The 16,325-nt window shown below is 37.1% G+C and overlaps 2 protein-coding genes across 2 annotated transcripts; both read right to left on the bottom strand.

Annotated features, from left to right (window-relative positions):
- Positions 1-601: 601 nt before the first annotated feature.
- On the bottom strand, positions 602-3,374 carry LOC125583695 (BTB/POZ domain-containing protein At2g04740). Its single transcript, XM_048751108.1, has 5 exons — positions 2,764-3,374; positions 1,574-2,231; positions 1,465-1,501; positions 1,255-1,388; positions 602-1,138 (listed from the first exon to the last, which is right to left on the bottom strand). Exons 1-5 carry the CDS (start codon positions 3,233-3,235, stop codon positions 787-789), a joined length of 1,653 nt encoding a protein of 550 aa, XP_048607065.1. The 5' UTR covers positions 3,236-3,374; the 3' UTR covers positions 602-786.
- A 1,109-nt stretch (positions 3,375-4,483) lies between these two features.
- Positions 4,484-10,010, bottom strand: LOC106359217 (cysteine-rich receptor-like protein kinase 14). Its single transcript, XM_022716619.2, has 7 exons — positions 9,165-10,010; positions 8,954-9,091; positions 8,633-8,757; positions 5,612-5,819; positions 5,285-5,525; positions 5,041-5,200; positions 4,484-4,961 (listed from the first exon to the last, which is right to left on the bottom strand). Exons 1-7 carry the CDS (start codon positions 9,973-9,975, stop codon positions 4,629-4,631), a joined length of 2,016 nt encoding a protein of 671 aa, XP_022572340.2. The 5' UTR covers positions 9,976-10,010; the 3' UTR covers positions 4,484-4,628.
- Between the last annotated feature and the right edge of the window lie 6,315 nt (positions 10,011-16,325).

Below are 16,325 nucleotides of genomic sequence, written 5' to 3'. Positions count from 1 at the left end.
GCATCTTAAAGCAGATCACTTTTGTTAATTATAAACGCTAACATAAATACTATCCCTTTAAACTTAATATTCAAAATTTATTTTATCAAACAATGAATAAAAATGATACACCTTTTTAATTATGAAAATTCCACAAAACACTCCAATTAAATTTCGTTAAACTCTTTAATACTTGAATATTTTTTTCTGCCCAGTTTATACATTAACTAATTATTTTGTTAAATGAACTTTTAAAAATGTGCTCAGTTTAATACTCAATCTATATTTTATTGATAAGTTAAAATTTCCCTTTTATTCATTAGTTTTAAATAAGTTTGTTTATATGTATGCTCTCTCATGGAGGAATGGGTTGTCTGAAGAGAGTTCGTAGACATCTATCTCTTTTGCTGAGATAATTGCAGAAGATGAAGAAACTTCTCGAGAAGAAAGATGATTTCACCTACTGGATTAACACTCTTTCCGTGCTGTTTTAGTTGTGGTTATGTTAATCTGTCTGTATGTTTATACAATGATAACAGGTAAACCATAAAATGATGCTTCTATTGGCTGCTAGGATCATGATGAAGACAACGTAAGCTCTATGACAGAAGAGATCTCCAACTTATCCACAGAGAATGAAATTATATTATCAACATCTAATAGTATGTTTGATCGTCTGTGTAAAGAAATGTTCGAAAAGGTTCTATATAAAATTACGAGAAGGGAGTGAAAGTATATATATGAAAACAAAACAGACTCAAAACTTGTGTCTTCACCAGACTCTTTTAAGGAGAGACCCAACAACAATCATGGACCGGTGTCTTTGTTGTCCTCTGCTTCTGACTCGGATTTCTCTTGCTCGGCCATTTCCACAAGCATTCGGAGGCGCTTATCGAAAATCAAAGCACTCTCGTCTCTCATGTCAAGCTCCAAAGCCTCCGCTTCAAGCCACTTCTCTCTCAGATCATCGAGCAGATTCCCTTGGTCTGTGGTCATGGTTGCACCTGGTGCACTTGGAACAGTGGTTCGAAGTGAAGAGTCCCCTGATGGTGGAGGCAACGTTAATAGCATTGCCCTGAACTCGCGGGTCTCCACAAACGCCTCGAAATTACAAGCAACCAAATCTAGACAGTACTCTCTTATCTTCAACACACCGTACCTATACCATTCAAGTTCGAATCAATATCATCAAAACGAGCTTCACACAAGAAACTATAGACACAGAGACACTATGTTTTAACTCCCATAACTAGTAGTTAAGAAGAAAAATCATACATATCTGACAAAACAAGCCAATGACAGAGCTCTGCAGGTGTGGCAGATTCCAAATGAGGCAACAAGGCGTCAGCCACAGCGCGTTTAAGAGGAAACAGTAAGTATCGAGATGCAACATCAAAGATCTCCTCAGCCTGCAAAACGAGCAAAACGATCAGAAAAGGTAAAACACATTCCAAATTTTATAAAATGGCAAACAAGTTTTTTTACCTGATCCGGACTGATCTCCTTCAAGCCATCAGTGTACCTGATAACGCTTATCGAGTTAGCTTACTGTACCAATTACAGTTTTTTTAAATAAGCATGGATGCTTGCTTACATATACTCGATCATTTTCTCGAAAGCCTCAGCGCTCAAATCATGTTCTTCAAGAAACGGAAGACTATCACCGGGCAAACCATTTTTCCCCTCATTAAAATCATTCACTCGTGATAGCCTCGCTCTGAAGTACTCTGATCTCGACGCTAGTATCACTTGATGGCAATAATAACTCCTTTTATCTACTCTAACACAAACATCGGCAAGGCTATCTACTCCAAGAATCCTACCCAAGGAAGCAGGAAGCCTGTCTTCCTCCGGAAGAGCCACACCCTGTAAGATAAACCGTTTCATTGAGTTATCAAGATCTCTATGCGTCTTGTACTCAGCATATCTCTGGTGAATCAGCTCCTTCTCCACGATCTTCTGCAAAGATTCACATTTGCAGACTTTGCAGATCCTTACGAGATCTTCCATATCGTCGACGGATATCTCCAGCCTATCCGAGTAGAAGAAGTGGATGAGGCTGCAGAGAGCGGGGTACGAAAGCTTCTCTTTGGAGAACCTGACTTCTCTCCGGTCTTTCCATTCGTTCTCGAACTTTTGCTTGAAGAACGGAGACCGAGCGCTTAAGATAACCCTGTGTGCTTCAATTGGTCTGCCTTGAACGAAGAATGTCACGTCCGGTGGGAAGTAGCTGGAACTACCAGTCTCATCAACTGAAAACGAAAATGCAAAAAATTCTCATTAAACGTCTCTACAACTACAATGTTCTGAATGATTCAATAACTCAAGCATCTCTTAAGAAAATTAGATTCTTATCAATGAAATGTTTTTTTATGTATCTGAACCCGAAGATCCAACTAATCCCGGTAAGACCAGGTTTGCTGCCAGCAAGCCAAGTTTCTCCTGGCAAGACCGGGTTTGCTACCGGCAAGCCCGGGTTTCTCCCGGCAAACCCGGGTTTGCTGCCGGATTTGCTGCCGGCAAGTCTGGGTTTCTGCCGGCAAGCCCGGGTTCGCTGCGGGCAATCACGGGTTCGCTGCGGGCAATCCCGGGTTTCTGCCGGTAGTCAGATATCTACACCACATGACCATTCACCTAATCTAATCTAAGTGGTAGGTTTAGAATCCGGGGGCTTAACAACTAATCTAATCTAAGTGGTAGGTTTCGTTTCCGAATCCAATGTGAATGAAATGTTAAGACTAAACTTAACTTTAACTCCATCACCAATGATGGGAGAAAACGTACCACTGTTAGCATCAGAACCTTGTTTGAGATAAGCTTGATTGTGGCGGCAACCAAGAAACGTATCCCTAAGAGAAGCTTGCAAGGGAGCTAGCGGAGGAGGACGAGCTTCAAAAGCCTTGAGAAGCTTTCTAATCCTGAGGTTAAGAGAAGCGTAGTGACAACGGTCGCCGTCAAAAGTGTGCTCGGAGCAAATGGCGCCGTTTTCGAGAAGCAAGCGAGCGGCGTCTAAGCGACCGGTTAGGCAGGCGTAGTAGAGAGCGACGGAGTCCCAGCGGTCGCGAGCGTTGACGTTGACTCCGGTCTCGAGGAGGTAGCGGAGCCTGTCGACGTCTCCGGCGCGCGAGGCCTCGAAAATGTCTCCGTTGGGGACTTTTTTCAGGGGTAAGGAAGGTCCGTAGTCCTGGAGGTCGATGTCTAGATCCTCTAGGTCGGATTCGAGTGTCCAAGACGACGAATTCTCGATCGGAGACATTTTTTCCGACGAGTTAACTCAGGGAATCGCCGATTTAAGAGACGAACGCATAAGCCCTAGAGGAGGAGGAAGTGGTGAGGAAGCTATGTGCATTGTTTCCGTGTGGTTGGTTGTTTTGATGTTTTAACTTAACGCTTTTTTGTTGTTGTTAACGAAAAATACACGACAGCTTAATAGGGCTCTAATTTGATTTCGGTTGGTTCTACTCGGTTCAGTTCAACATCTCTAATACCGATATCAAAACTTTTTAGTTTTTACATTCTTCAAGTTCACGACACTCTTCAAGAGTGTAATATTTCCTTGTAACATTACATGCTTAATAGCTTTTTTTTTTTTTTTCTAATAAATGCTAAATTTATTCACCAAAAAACCTTTTTACATGGAATGAGTCTTTATTTGGAACTATAATCTACTCCTACTTCATCTCCTTTACGGCCAATGAACTTTTTAGAAACTGCTAACTCCTAACAGACCTCATCCTATCAAGTTGCAAAACTTATTTACAACCTAGTACCGAACCAGTATTGTAACACTCCATCAAAGCCTTTAACTCGCTTGGACTGCATAAGGCTAAGCTTGTTCCGAATGGCCTTATCTATCAGCTTAAGCAGAACCTCCGGAGACGCTGGTGCTTCTTCATGCCGCCTCTTATTTCGTTCTCTCCACAAGGTGTAAATAGTGGTTTGAAACGCATATCTAAGGCAGAACCTATTCTGTTTTCCCATACATGAGCTAATGATCAAGCTTGAGAGAGCATCCCAACTACTGACTAGATCATCCATTAATAGAGTCCGCATAGCACGTCTTCAGGTGTAGATTAAGTTTATCTTTATTCAGTGATTTCATCTATGAATAGATCATCCCTTACGATGTTGTACATGCACCATTTTTTTAAGAAACTGCATTAGTAGATCCCTCCATGGTAGTTACTTGTAAATAGTGTAGCAACACAAATAGTAGATTTTACGATTTTACTAACTTTTTAATCAACCCTTAATTTTATAAATTCAGATTTTATTTTAAATAAAATTATTGAAAATAAAAATATTTCTGGAGATGGCACAAAAATAGAAAGCACAAATGCTACTTGTTCAAAATTCTACTAAAACCCAAATCAGAGATGAACTTTCATTTACAGTTTATATGACACCGGTTTAGTAAATAAACCAACTTTCTAAGTCCAGTAAAAGTGTAGTAAAACAGAACACATATTTAGTTAGTTATACGGTTTATATGACACCGGTTTAGTAAATAAACCAACTTTCTAAGTTCGGTAAAAGTGTAGTAAAACAGAACACATATTTAGTTAGTTATACAAAATAACACAGTAGAGGTAACAGAACACGGAAACTACAGTTGAAGCTCCAGTCCAAATTTACACAAACCATATTCTTCAACGAGGCTCTAAATCAGTAAATGACACGTCATTAAAAGAATAAAGAGTAGGTCTTCCTGTAGATTCATTTGATTCTAATCCCTCAGATACGTGGACCAGTTCTTGCCTGCTTCGTCGGAAAGACCCTGGTAAGCAAGGAGCCGGTAAAGTGCTTGTGTTACTACCGAGCATCAAGATGATGTTTGATAACAAAGGACGGTCATCTGGATTTTCTTGAATACATAAGAGTGCGATATGGATGCATCTAGTGACTTCATTACTCTGATAGTTCCTTCCAATAGCTGGATCCACCAGCTCTAATGGTGACCCGTTTATCCAAAGCCTCCATGCCTAAACAATGCACAATCAAGAAAAATTGTTAGATGTTTGATGATGTTAACTTTTATAACGTTGAGGTTTTCGTACTCACATAAGTGACCAAGTTTCCAGCCGTACTAGTTTCATCCATCTGGTAGATGCCACTGTTTTTCTTTCCGCTTATAATCTCGAGAACTAAGACTCCAAAGCTGTATATGTCAGATTTCATGGAGAATTGACCATGCATCGCGTACTCCGGAGACATGTAAGCGCTGAAAAATATACAAGTCAGCTAAACTGAAACACAAAGAGGTTAAAAAACTTTGGATTTGTTGTCCATTACGATCATAACTTACTAAGTGCCAGCAATCCTGTTGGTATTGCCTCGAGTTTGCTCCATTCCAAAAATCGTCGCTAATCCAAAGTCTGAAATTTTGGGGTTCATATTGGCACTTAAGAGAATGTTGCTGGCTTTGAGATCTCGGTGTATAACTCTGAGCCGTGAGTCTTGATGAAGATACAGAACTCCTCGAGCAATTCCCCCGATGATATTATATCGTGTGTTCCAGTTAAGCTGACCCTGTATTGAAGAAGGGTCTGCAAAGATAGTTTCTAACTATAAATTTGGTAATCCATGTCCGGAAATAGCTATAGGTAAGTAGATCTTTTGAAGTCGGACTAACCAAAAAGGAAGTAATCAAGGCTTTTGTTAGGCACAAACTCATAGACAAGTATCTTTTCTTCTCCTTCAACACAAAATCCAATAAGCCTAACCAGGTTTCTGTGTTGAAGCTTTGCCACGAGAACAGCCTCATTCTTGAACTCTCTTGCACCTTGTCCTGATGTTTTTGAAAGCCTCTTAACTGCAACTTCCCTTCCGTTAAGAACAGCCTATACAAAAAATTAGACAACATCATCTCACTGTTCGGTCCGTCTATCAAATCCCTTATATATCATTTATATATTACTAGGTAGTAATCCGTGATGTGCACGGAGTGAAACACTTTATTAGAATATTTATTGTATGTAGTACTAAACGATTTGTTGTATAGTTTTTTCTATTGATGAGCATTCATATATCTGTTTGGATTCTGTTGATCTATTCGGATTTTGAATTGTTAGAATTAAAAATTTAAATCGTATTTGGATATTTACAAATTTTGGTTTGGATTTGATTCGAATCATTGAGGGTTCGGTTCGGATTCGAGTTCGGGTACCCATTTTAATTATGTATTTTTTAACAAAAATCCAAATATGCTTAAATCCTCAAAATCCAAAAATAAATAATATAAAACAAAAATTTGAATAATTTAAGACTAAATATTCAAATTTACATAAAAATTAGTTCAACTTAAATATTTGAATGGAGAACAAATAAACATTTTCAATATTTTGAATATTTTCTGTTACTTTTAAATATTTACTTGTGACCATGCTGATAATTTTTAGATATTTTATATTTTTGAATGTTTAATAGATATAAAATAATTAACATATTTAAGTATATAATTGTGATTTAGATATTTTTGGAATCCAAAATATTTTAGTTTGGATAAATTAAAATTCGGATCTGGTTTTCTAAATATTAAACTTATAGATCTATCTGAGTACTTAATCGTTTTAGTTTGTGTTTAGTATTATTTTCAAATCTACTTCGATTTGGTTCTTTGGATCCAAATATTTTACACACACTTATTTTCTTCTAATAATATAAAGCAAACTAAAAAAAATATAAAAAAATAGTCTAGGCTTATTTAACATACATAATTATTGGACTATACTTTAAGAATACCAATAAAAATGGTTGGGCGTCGTGTCAGTATTATTGGACATGTTGCAAAACCGACATAGTCTATAACAAATAACGTGTATTTTCTTATAAAACATTCTTGGTAAATATAATAAAAATATGATACAATCGAGTGAAAAGCGTTTGCATGCAAAATAATGTGATATCTTCAGTCGGCACCTGAATTCTGTTTTTCAAACGATTTCATGAACTTTTTTTTTCTTTTAAAGCTTTTCTGATTTCTAAATTTTTCTAGAAAATATAATTATGTTTCTAATTCTTGGTCTGATATGAAAATTCCGTAAAGAAAAGGAATATTTGTTGAAACTAAATATTTGACTTTGTGTGTGGTGTTTTTTATCTCAATTTTTTTAATTCATAACCAATCATAATTATTTATTAGATTTGTGTACATAAACCTCAATCATGGCTAAGTTCGCGAGGAAACAAAACTTTCAATTTCTAAAAACATTTTCATTCTAGCATTTTAATTGATGCAAATCTTAAAGATTTTGTAATTTATTTCGTTCAAAATGATATTATTCAGTAGTTGTACAAAAACTTCACTAATATAAATGTTAAAAATGCAGGAACTAAAACTGAACTGATTCAAAAAAAGTTAGTGTGAACACATTAAATTGTTTGCAGTGGAGTTCAAAAAATTTATTATGTAAACGCATTAATTGTTAAATAATTGTGAGACTGACATGTGAGCATATTCAAATTGAAATCGATGTAAAACTGTCATGTATCAAATGTAGTGTGAAAGCATTAAATAACAATGCTTCTCTTTTAATATATAGTAGATTTGAGAAATATATATGTCAAGTACTCACGTTGTTATCATTATAATGATTCTTATAATTCTTAAAAAAGTAAATTGATTCTTCTAAATATATATTATATTTTTTCATTAAACTAATCATATAATTAATTATTAATATTTTAAAAAATATTTTTCTTTTTTCCCTTAAATACAAACTATAGAATTAACTAATGCGATTAAAGTATATATAATAATTAATGATTTGAATAATAAATATTTGTTAACAGTTTATGTATCCTATATCATTTTATATAATTTTACTAAAAGAAATGAAACAATCATGTTAATCATATAATAAAAATTAGATTTTTCGTATATGTTATATTTTGAAATTTTTAAAATGAATCTAAATTAATAAAACTATTAAAAATTTCATATTAAAAATTTTGTGATCAATTGTTAAAAAATTATAACAAGTTACAAATGGTCATAAAATTATAACAAGTTATATATATATATATTTAATATAGTTTAAATTAAACTATATACTATATAAAATAAATAAATAAATATTTATATTTTAAGATTTGCATTGAACAAATATTGAGAATATAATAATTTAAATTCAAAATTTACCTTGAATTTTTAAAAATAATTATAAATTACTAATACAATTAAAGGGGCCTACAATTAAAAGTCTCAGATTAAAAATCTCTTATCGGTGATTAAAAAAATTATTATATAAAGATATAAATGATCATAAACCATATGAATAAGAAGCTTCATTTAATAAATAGTCATATTAAAATCTACTATATATATGTGTTAGTAACATTTAAATTTCATTATATCATATAAAATAGATAAAAGTGATTGTTTAGATTTATTTACCATAAAATAATTATAAATAAATAACAATAATTATTTTGATTTATGTGCACCCGCCAAATTAATTATATATATAATAGTTACTGACTTTTAGATTATTTAATATATATATATAATATTTTATTATTTATAATATGTAAAATAATGCAAATAAATAATAGTAGTTGCAAATATTTGTATATACAATAATCTTTCCACACAAAATGCGGATTTTAAACTAGTTCTTACATAACTTAAGAATCAGGTACGATAAAATGATACCTTGAAAACAGCTCCGAATCCACCTTGGCCAATTAAGTTACTCTCTGAAAATTTATTTGTTGCAGCTTCAATCGCTTTGAAATCGAATTGTAATGAGTGTGTTACTGTAATCTCAGTACTTGATCCTGAAACACGGTAGTATAATGTAAATCTGGAAATAAAGAAAGTAGTACCGATCATGTTTTCTCTCTTACCACACATAACGACATGGACAGTTCAACCATCTCTTCAAAGAAAATTGATTTCCAGATGGTAAAAAATTTCACTTCATCCCATATCTAAGTATAAAGGAAATAATGGATAAAACACAAAACAACTCACCTTGGGAACCTAATGCTTGGTATGACTTTCTCCATTTATATATAAAAAGTCCTAGCACAAGCAGTACCAGGAAAATAACAATAATGGCAGTGGGAATAACAATTGCCCTGAACATTCCTATTGAGACTGTCTCGCTACCTGCACAACCCGAATGTCTGAATGATTTAATGATTGATACACAGTACACATGTGCTTATAGTTTTGCTCTCACTTTTCTTATTGGTCACGTTTCCTGCTGGAGGAGTGAGAAACGCTGGGGCTTCAGGCGGAGGTTCCAACGTAACACGTCTAAAAGCTTCAGAGAAGGGATACAGTTCCCACCGAAAAACACAGCTGGCCCGGTAAACAATGCCACCTTGCTTCCCATAGCAGCATGATTCATAGTTAGAAACACTTTGTGTTAAGCAGAAATTGCAATCCTCCAGAGATAAGTCCGGAGTGCATTGCGTTAATGCATATATAGTCTGGAAAGATGTCAGGGATGCTATCTTAGCTGCGTAGTACTTGCGTTTAGATGAAGGTGAAGTGGCACTGGCTATCATACGACGTGCTAAGTCTCCCCACACTTGATCAAACCCTGATAAGTTGTATATGATATTCTCTCGATTGGCGATATGAAAATGTGGTTCTGTCTTGAGCGATCCAAAAAACGAACTGTTGGAGTATCGTACCATACACAGAATCCGTTCTTCCGGCCAGTTGAGGCCTTCTGTCTGGTTTGGACACTTGTCTAATAACACATTAGACGCCTTGTCAATACATTTGAAGCAAACCTCTGGTTCAGCACCTTGGATGCACATCCCTAGAGCATAAACTCGATCAGGGCCTTGGCCTATTGAACCATTGAAGAAGCCGCCTCTAGCTGAAACGTTGGAAGCAAGAGAAGACAGGATAAGGCCCCGATTTGTTTCATACCTACCACCGGGAATAAAAAAACCAGTTTGCCCACATTCTTGTGCAGACACAACAACAAAGCCTACAAGGACAAACCAGAAGATTTGGAAGAAATTTTTTAATTCCATTTTCAAGATTATAATTTTGGGTAATTAGGTTCACAAAGCAGCTATTAGTACTAATTTATTCCGCTGGTAGTTATGTGGACCATCAATACACCAATCAATGTCGCCTACATATGTTGACTTGTTTATAATTTTTTTTTTTGCTAAAACCAATTTAGATAAATTTTAATCGATGTTAACTGATTTAGAACAATTCAAACCGATATGAATTATAGAAATCAGTGACTTGTTTATAATCTTGGTTGAGTCAAACGTATTATATGGTTTGGTACATGTACATTGTGAATCTGTGATTCTCATGTGACCTCAAGAAAGAATACGTCATAGAATCTCCTTTGTCCAGATGATACAATTTGGAGCCGATCAGAAAAAGGTTTGGCGAGAAAAATGCAACAAAAAAAAAAACATGAAGTCAAATATAAACTTGTACCTTTCTTACCTGATTAAACAGAAACTTGAAGTTTTTTTTTTGACAAATTACAGAAACTTGAAGTTTTTCTCTTAAAATTTGTAGTGTTGGATTTGTCATCAGTTATGAATGATGATTTTACCTACTGCCTATAAATCTTGGAATTTCTTATTGGCACTTGATTTGTAGTGTTGGATTTGTCATCAGTTATGAATGATGAGTTTACCTACTGCCTATAAATCTTGGAATTTCTTATTGGCACTTAAATGTTGCATGTTCAAATCCATTGGAAAGGGTCTATTTACCAACATGGAACTAAATTATATAGTCAAAGTCTTGTGTCTTACGGAAATGTACGAACCTATGAGCCGAAAATTTCCCATTCATTTAAAACAAAAAGGGAAAAAAATGATATTGGCCTTTTTATAAACGGTCGTAGAACTAAATAAGAAAAATCTGGGACCTAATTATTTTTTTTATGCTGAAATAGAGAGGAATTGATCTCTAATTCTTTGTCCAGTGACTACAATATATACGGTAGTGCTAAAACTTAATAAATATGAACTCATTTTATAAGAATATGATAGATAAATGGTCTTTTGTTATAAATCAATTAATGGATGTCCATAACCGGTCCGGTCATAAACCGGCCCATCCGCAGGAGAAAGAGAAAGGAGAGAGTCGACCTATTGAGGAGAGAGAGAGGCGGCCACATACATGTGTTTCTTTTTCTTTGTATGATTAGAATTTCCTTTCTTTGTAATCTTTCTATATTATGTATTAGTAGTCTTTCCTAATCCTAGTTGGTTTAGGTTTTGGATACTTTCTTTTTTACTTATCTTGTAATCCCTTATATAAAGGGAACACTTATTCATTAATAAAATACAGAAACATTCAGCTCTAAATCTATTGTTTCACTTTATCAGCACGATAGTCCCTAAACACCCTGACCTTAAAACCTAATCGAAAAACTCCTAAACCTAAAACCTAGCCGGCGACCTTGAACCCTAACCCGACGAACCCTAATCTGTTCTTGCAAGCGTTCCAGCTCGTGTTCATCCGATCATCCCCAATCCCAAGTCGTTTCTGATACTAGACGAACACAACCTCAGCTCCATCCATTCCCAGCTTGCATCCCGGACAGCTACAGCTCGCGTTCCCCGATCAGCCAGCTCGCGACCCGACAGCGATCAGCTCGCGCGACTTCAACTCCAGCTCGTTCCAGCTCGCGTCCGTTCGAGGTTCTCTTGGTGGTCCGGTTTCTACAATCTGCAAACAAAAGATGTCGAAAATCAATAACTTAGATTTTGCTGCCCTAAATGTTTCTGGAGACAATTACCTTCAGTGGGCGCTTGATACCAAGATCATATTGAAATCCAAAGGTCTCGGTGAATGTATCACCGAGGACAACAACTCAAATGAGAAAGATCGTTACAGAGCCATCTTGATCATTCGTCACCATCTAGCTGAGAGTCTCAAGGATCAATAACTAACCATTGAGAATCCACTAGAGCTTTGGAACTAATTGAAATCAAGATATGATCACCAGAGAACGGTGATCTTACCAAAGGCGCGGTCTGATTGGAGGGATCTAAGAATCCAAGACTATAAGTCCGTTGACGAGTACAACTCGGCCATGTTTAAGATCGTTTCAAAGTTGAAACTGTGTTGAAAGTATTACGGATCAGGATATGCTTGAGAAAACTTTTTCCACTTTCCACACAAGCAATGTGCTGTTACAACAACAGTACAGAGAGAAAGGTTTTAAGACCTATGTTGATCTTATTTCTTGCCTCTTACTTGCTGAGCAGAATAATGAATTATTAATGAGAAACAGTGAAATGAGACATGTTGGCTCAGCAGCACCACCTGAAGCACACAACACTGAGGATGATAAAGAGTCCCACCATGTCCAAGAAAATGGCTATTATGGCCGTGGTCAAGGAAGTAGATACGGACATGGCCGAGGTTCCTCTGACCGCGGACGAGGTAATCAGAATGGACGAGATCATGGACATGATCGTGGCTCATTTGGACGAGGCCATGGTCGTGGATGTGGATCTTCGTTTAAGCCTCAACACTCGACCAAATCAAGTAAATTAGTGTGCCATAGATGTGAAATGGACAATCATTGGGCTAAGACTTGTAGAACTCCAAAGCATCTTGTTGAGCTTTATCAAGAGAGTGTGAAAGGGAAGAATCCCGAAGCCCATATGGATTGTCAAGACAATGAAAAAGACTTAGATCATGACAAGGACGATCTTATGGATTATGAAACTTCGGATTGTCTTAAAGACTGAAGTGATTTCGACATTATAATCAGATTTCTATGTTTTGGTGTTTTTTTTTAAATTCTATGTTATCTTTTATTTTAAACTCGTTTTAAAGACCTATATAGTAAAATAAAAGCTTTCCTTATATATATGAAGTCCCTAAGTTACATCCTTTTGAATCTTGTTTTAGAGATGAACGAGAACAAGGATGTACTCGTTGTGGATAGTGGCTCAAGCCACACGATTCTTAAAGATAAGAGATACTTCATAAATCTAACTCTTAAAAACGCCATCTCAACCATTGCGGGTATTGCCAGGCTCATAGAGGGGCATAGCCAGGCTAGTATAATGTTGCCTATGGGTACACATCTTGAGATATCAGATGCCTTGTATTCACCCAACTCTATGAGAAGTCTATTAAGCTTTAAAGACATTCGAATGAATGGGTTTCATATTGAAACCAAGGGCGAGGGAAACAAAGAATCTCTTCAAATCTTTGAACTCGTCCATGGCAATGAGAAAGTCTTAGAATGCATACCCGCACTATCTACTGGTCTTTACCACACTAAAGTCAGTATGATCAAAGCTAATGCCATTTTTAATAAAGAGGCAATCGATAACTTCATTTTGTGGCACGACCGGCTGGGTCATCCCGGGTCGTCCATGATGCGTAAATTGATTATGAACTCGAATGGCCATTCCCTTAAAGAGAAACGAGTCATCCCTAAGCACCTATCTTGTGTTGCTTGTTCCCAAGGGAAACTCATTTCTAGGCCATCACCAGTTAAAGTCACTAAAGAGACTATACACTTTTTGGAAAGAATTCAAGGAGACATCTGTGGACCAATTCATCCACCTTGTGGGACATTTCGATATTTCATGGTCCTCATAGATGCGTCCACTAGATGGTCGCATGTCTGTCTCCTGTCGACCAGGAACTTGGCCTTTGCCAGGTTGCTTGCTCAGATAATTCGATTACGAGCACACTTTATAGATTTTCCATTAAAGACTATACGTCTTGATATTGCTGGTGAGTTCACTTTCCAAGCGTTTAATGGCTACTGTATGTCCATGGGGGTAAGTGTGGAACACTCCGTGGCACATGTACATACACAAAACGGTTTGGCCGAGTCATTTATAAAACGCATACAGCTCATAGCTCGACCATTACTCATGAGGTCGAGGCTTCTGGTCTCAGCATGGGGACACGCCGTCCTGCATGCGGCCGAGCTCATACGCATAAGGTCATCAAGTAAACATAAGTATTCCCCATTACAATTACTTACGGGTCATGAGTCAGACGTATCTCATCTTAAGACATTCGGCTATGCCGTTTATGTTCCTATAGCTCCACCACAGAGAACAAAGATGAGACCTCAAAGGAGGATGGGGATATATGTCGGATTTGATTCCCCCACGATTTTAAAATATTTTGAGCCAACTACGGGTGATTTGTTTAAGGCCAGATATACGGATTGTCATTTTAATAAATCTGAACATCCGACCTTAGGGGGAGATAGCAGCAAAATGATAAAAGAAATTTCATGGAATAAAACATCCATTCTTGGCAAGATCCTCGAACTCAAGTGTGTGATCTTGAAGTTCAAAAGATTATACATTTACAAAAGCTAGCTAATCAATTGCCAGATTCCTTTGCTAACCCGAAAAGTGTAACCAAGTCATACATACCTGCTGCTAATGCACCAATAAGAATTGATGTTCAAGAGGGACACAATCAAGTTGCTACAGAGTCTAGCCAGCGTGTGAAACGTGGTAAACCAATAGGTTCCAAAGATAAGAACCCTCGGAAAATAAAGAAAGGTGCAACCGAGGTTCATAAGACACCAGACACGGTCGCAGCCGATCAAGCCCGTGATGTGGCCGCGACCAACCTGGTTTTAGACATAGCCGGACCTGATGCCACTAAAGTGGCCGGCCCTGATGTGCCAAACAATGATTCTTGGGACGCCAAGATTCATGGTACTGATGGTGCAGATAATAATGAGATCTCAATGAATTATATCTTGTCTGGGAAACAGTGGAACAGAAAACATGTCGACATGGATGATTTATTTTCTTATGATGTAGCACTTGAACTTATGGATAATGAGGATCAAGAACCCACATCTATATATGCATGCATGCAAAGATCAGATTGGCTTAAGTGGAAAGAAGCCATAAACGTGGAGTTAGAATCACTGAGAAAGAGAGGTGTGTTTGGTCTGATAATCCGAACACCTCATGATATTAAACCAGTGGGATACAAATGGGTCTTTGTGAGGAAGAGAAATGAGAAAGGAGAAGTCGTGAGGTATAAAGCACGGCTTGTTGCACAAGGATTCTCACAGAGACCTGGAATAGATTATGAAGAGACATACTCCCCTGTGGTGGATGCTACGACCTTCAGATTTTTGATAAGTCTGGCCGTGAGAGAGGGTCTGAATTTGTGGTTAATGGATGTTGTAACCGCATACCTTTATGGTCAACTGGATAATGACATTATATGAAAGTCCCAGAGGGTATTGAATTGAAAAACAAAGAGAGTTCTCGAGACCAACATTGTATTAAGTTGGAAAAATCTCTTTATGGACTGAAACAATCCGGACGGATGTGGTACAATAGACTCAGTGAGTACCTAGTAAAAGAGGGATATAGAAATGACCCTATCAGTCCATGTATTTTCAGAAAGAAATTCGAAAATCAAGGGTTCGTGATCATAGCTGTGTATGTTGATGATCTGAACATCCTTGGAACCTCTAGTGAGATTTCCCAAACGGTTGAATACCTTAAGAAAGAATTTGAGATGAAAGATCTCGGGAAAACAAAATTCTGTTTGGGATTACAGCTTGAGTACATAAGTGATGGTATCCTTGTGCATCATAAGGCATACACAGAGAAAGTACTCAAGAGGTTTAACATGGCCGATTGCCATCCTCTGACCAGTCCCATGGTCGTGAGATCACTCGGCCCGGACACTGACCCATTCCGTCCCAAGATGGACGATGAGGATGTCCTTGGTCCTGAAATGCCTTACCTCAGTGTCATTGGAGCTTTGATGTATTTGGCAACTCATACACGACCTGATATAGCCTTTGCCGTGAATCTTCTGTCCAGGTTCAGCTCTTGTCCGACCCTCAGGCACTGGAACGGGATCAAACATATTCTTCGTTACTTACAAGGAACGGAAGATTTGGGTCTGTTTTACACTAACCATAATAAGGATGGTTTAGTTGGTTTTGCTGATGCTGGATATCTATCAGATCCACATCAAGCTCGATCACAGACAGGATATGTCTTTACACAAGGAGGTACGGCCATATCATGGCGTTCCATGAAACAGACCATCGTGGCCACATCATCCAATCATTCGGAAATACTAGCCATTCATGAGGCCAACGGCGAGGTCGTTTGGTTGAGGTCGATGACCTAACATATCAGATCAGATTGTGGGATGGTCGAGTGCAAAGAGCCGACCATTATCTTCGAGGACAATGCGGCTTGCATTGCTCAGCTCAAAGATGGTTATATCAAAGGGGATAGGACAAAACATATTTTTCCTAAGTTCTTCTTTACCCATGATTTGCAAAAGACCAGAGAGGTCAAAGTGATCCAAGTATGGTCTAGTGATAACTCGGCCGATTTATTTACTAAGGCACTTCCTACCTGTACAT

This window comes from Brassica napus, chromosome C3, assembly GCF_020379485.1.
Source record: "Brassica napus cultivar Da-Ae chromosome C3, Da-Ae, whole genome shotgun sequence".
Lineage (NCBI taxonomy): Eukaryota > Viridiplantae > Streptophyta > Magnoliopsida > Brassicales > Brassicaceae > Brassica > Brassica napus.
Note: the sequence above shows the minus strand (reverse complement) of the source record. Positions and strands in the feature narration are given on the sequence as shown.